The sequence below is a fragment of the Trichosurus vulpecula genome, chromosome 1 (genome assembly GCF_011100635.1).
Source record: "Trichosurus vulpecula isolate mTriVul1 chromosome 1, mTriVul1.pri, whole genome shotgun sequence".
Classification (NCBI taxonomy): Eukaryota; Metazoa; Chordata; class Mammalia; order Diprotodontia; family Phalangeridae; genus Trichosurus; species Trichosurus vulpecula.
In genome coordinates, this window is record NC_050573.1 from 77,128,641 (window position 1) to 77,132,254 (window position 3,614).

At 50.1% G+C, this 3,614-nt stretch overlaps 1 protein-coding gene across 1 annotated transcript; it reads left to right on the top strand.

Moving 5' to 3' along the window:
* Window positions 1-1,694: 1,694 nt before the first annotated feature.
* On the top strand, window positions 1,695-2,747 carry LOC118842334 (beta-1,3-galactosyltransferase 2-like). The gene has a single exon (XM_036749898.1). It carries the CDS (start codon window positions 1,695-1,697, stop codon window positions 2,745-2,747), a length of 1,053 nt encoding a protein of 350 aa, XP_036605793.1.
* Window positions 2,748-3,614: the final 867 nt, after the last annotated feature.

A 3,614-nucleotide genomic window follows, 5' to 3' on the forward strand; every position in this document is an offset into this window, starting at 1 on the left:
CCAAATATATAGGAATACAAGCCACTCCCCAATTGAGAAATGGTCAAAGGATACGAACAGGCAGTTTTCAGGCACAGTATACTTTGAGGTCAGGGTCCAGACTGGCTGGACAGTGATACCAACTTACCTGTCTTTTCCAGCACCCAGATAGGAACAGGTACATCAGCACAGGAGTGGAAAATTGCCACAGCAACAACTCCTTTGGCATACTAGAATGCCTTCCCCTCTACACGCAAAACGTGGGCCTTATAGTGCCTACTTCAAAGGGGTTATTGTTTTGGTTTTTTTGAGATTAAAATGAGATAATGTAGGTTAAAGATTGTGTCAGCCTTAAAGCCCTATATAAATATTGCCTGTTATTGTTGTTATTAATTATTATTAGTAATAGTAATATAGCAGACTCTGTTTTCTCCCCCTTCCCTTTGTGGCAGCCCCTGGTCCAGTACTCTGTAGCTCTCCTCCCCCACAGCACCTCCCCCCAAACAGAGGCAGCCTTGACCACCACTGCAGCCACCTTAGATCCCTTGCCGACAATCTCCAATCAGCTGGGTTCCAGGTAAGGCCAAATTAGCTGGTTGCTTGGGTGATCTGCCCCACCCAACACTTCCAAGTGTGCCCACAGCAAGGCAGGTTTCCTCCCACTCCGACCTTCTCACTCCTCCCATATCCGTCTCTGCCTGGACAGATGTTTGGCAGTCCCCTCTGAGTTGTCCTCCTGCTGACACCACACCTCAGGCATCCGACCAGAGAAGAGGGTGAGGACCCTGCTGGGCTAGAGGGGATGGGGCTCATGGGAGGGAATCTGAGAGAGGGAGTTTGGAGAACATCAATAGCCCAGATTCTGGGTTTTTCAGAGCAATAACCCAAGTCTACCTCTTATCACCCCTGTGGGAAACTGAAGCCCTAGGAAACAGGCTGGGATAGATGGTGGTGGGGTGGGGTAGGGGAAAGGCAAGGGCCTTTCTCAGGAAAGACTTCTCAGATCCCTGGGGGGTGAATTTGAGATGGGGGCTGTGACTGGTTCTAGGTCTGGGAGAAAGGGATGACTTTAGATAGGAGAGGAATAAGTGAAGCAAGGAATGGGGCCGAGTTCTCTGAAGGGGACCATAGGGACAGCCCCATCCTCTTCCGTCCCAAACCTCCTTGCACAACCAGGGGTTGGTCACTCAGATGGGGCCCCTCTGGTTCTAAATCCTTTAATCTCACAAGGTCATACTCACAGCTGACAGGGGACCTTAGAAGTCATTTGGGTCAGCTCCCCTCGTTTCACAGATGGGTAAACCTGAACTCCCAAGAGGAGGAGTCACTTGTCCAAGGAGAGTCAGTGGCAGAGCTGAGCCTAAGCCCCAGGGCTCTCACTCCCAACTCAGGGCTCTTCCCACCCCCCACCCCCTACAGTGCAGGTTCTCTAACCCTTCTGACCTGTCCTTCTTTCTTTTTCCTTCAGTACTAAATTGGCAGCAGGCCTAGCACAAAGTGGAGTGGGGGAGCCTTTTTCCCTATTCCCATGCCCTTATCTTTCCTGTTGTTCCCGGATCTACAAATCCGGGGGGCCCCCCACACCAGGAAATAGCTGACCCACAGAGGGAGGGGAAGGGCCCGGAGAGCTGAGCAGAAACTGGGGTTGTGTGGAACCCTGCACCCAGCACTGACCAGGTCTCTTACTCCTCCCTACCCAGGACAAACTTGGCAACATGAAGCTGACCAGGAGGTGGCTGGTGCTGGGGACTCTCCTTAGCACAGCCTTTGTGGGGCTGCTGGTACTGCTGGTGGGTCAATTTGTAGATTTCCAGACTCCTTCTGTGGATTTGAAGCCCTTTGTCTCTACAGAGCCAGCTGGGGAAACTTCGAGTCTTCCTCTAAGGAAGTTTGAGTGGCAGGCTCGGACACCACATCCCTTGGACCTGAAGTACCCTTATCCCTACCCCTTCCTGATCAACCATCCTGACAAGTGTGAGAGTCCTGGAGGTGCCCCCTTCCTGCTCATGCTGGTGATGACCCGGCCCCAGGATGTGGCGGTGCGCCAAGCCATCCGGGAAACATGGGGCAATGAAACTTTGGTTCCTGGTGTGATCATCCGCTGCCTCTTTGTTCTTGGTCTGCCCCCACCTCTTTTCGCCAAGGAACTTCATACTCTCCTAGAAGAAGAGGACAGGGAGCATGGTGATCTCCTCCAGGTGGGCTTCCTGGATACATACCACAACTTGACTCTCAAGGTCCTCATGGGGCTGGAATGGATGGCCCAGTACTGTCCCACTGCCCACTATGTCCTCAAGGTGGATGCTGATGTATTTCTAAACCCCAGCTTTCTGGTATGGCAGGTGCTTCAGCCCAATGGACCCCCACGGCCTGACTTTATCACAGGTTACATCTACAGAAATTCAGGCCCTCTTCGGAATCCAGCTTACAAGTGGTACATGCCCCCAGAGGTGTACTTGCCGGACAAATACCCCCCCTACTGTGCGGGTCCTGGCTATGTTCTGTCTGGACCCTTAGCCCTCAGGGTTCTGGCTGTGGCCCAGACTCTCAAGGTCATCTACTTAGAGGATGTCTTTGTGGGCTTGTGCCTACAGCAGCTGGGGGTGAAACCCACTCCTTCTCCCCCCCAAGTCTTCCAGATGTTTCCACTACAGTATGAACACTGTGCCTTCCACCGACTTGCCCTGGTTCACAAATTCCAGCCCCAGGAGCTGCTGCAAATTTGGCCAGATTTCCAGAGAGTCAATATGACCTGCCCCACGGCCTGAGGGGCTGGAACAAAGACCCATATTCCTCTTGCTTCCATTCCCACCCCACTCCTTTGAGTTGAGTAAAGACAGTGGTCACTGGCCCCCTCCACAGAGGGCCTTCCAGGCCAACCCCTGACCCCTAAGACAGATGGACAAATGATCCCATGGATTTGATTACCAACTGACGGTCCTCCTTTAGTCATGGCCAATTCTTCAGAGTTCCCTCCCTGTCCAGGCTTCTCCATGGGGAAACCCAGAATTGATTGTGAATTTACCTTCACTCCTCAGGGGCAGTTCTGGTTTTAGTAGTAAACTATTTGGGGTAAACAATGGCATTGGAGGCAGGGGTCCTGGGTCAGAATCCCAGCTCTGTGAGTTGCTACCTATATGACCTTAGGCAAATCATGTACTTTCTTTCAGCTTTATTTTTTTCCCATATTTAAAACAGAAGGGTTGCTAATCTGCAAGCTTCCTTCCAGTTCTAACTCCTATGCTTTTATTCCCTGGACCCAATTCTCTGTAGATAGGATGTGCAAAATAAATGTCCAAATGAATGGATACAAAGAAGCAGCATGGAAGTAGAAAGAACCTCTCCAATGGGGAGTCTGGAGACCTGGATTCTAAAGCTATTCTCTCTCTCTCTTTTTAAAGCTTTAGTTTTTCATTTTAGGGAAATCTAACAGCAAGAATTGCCTTAAGAAGGAGTCCCGCCAAATTCTTTTTATGACACAAAACATGGTGCTGATACCTAAACCAGGAAGAGTCAAAACAGAGAAAGGAAACTATAGACCAATTTCCTTAATGAATATTGATGCAAAATTTTAAATAAAATACAAGCAAGGAGATTATAGAAATATGTCACAAATATATCACAAATTGTGAATC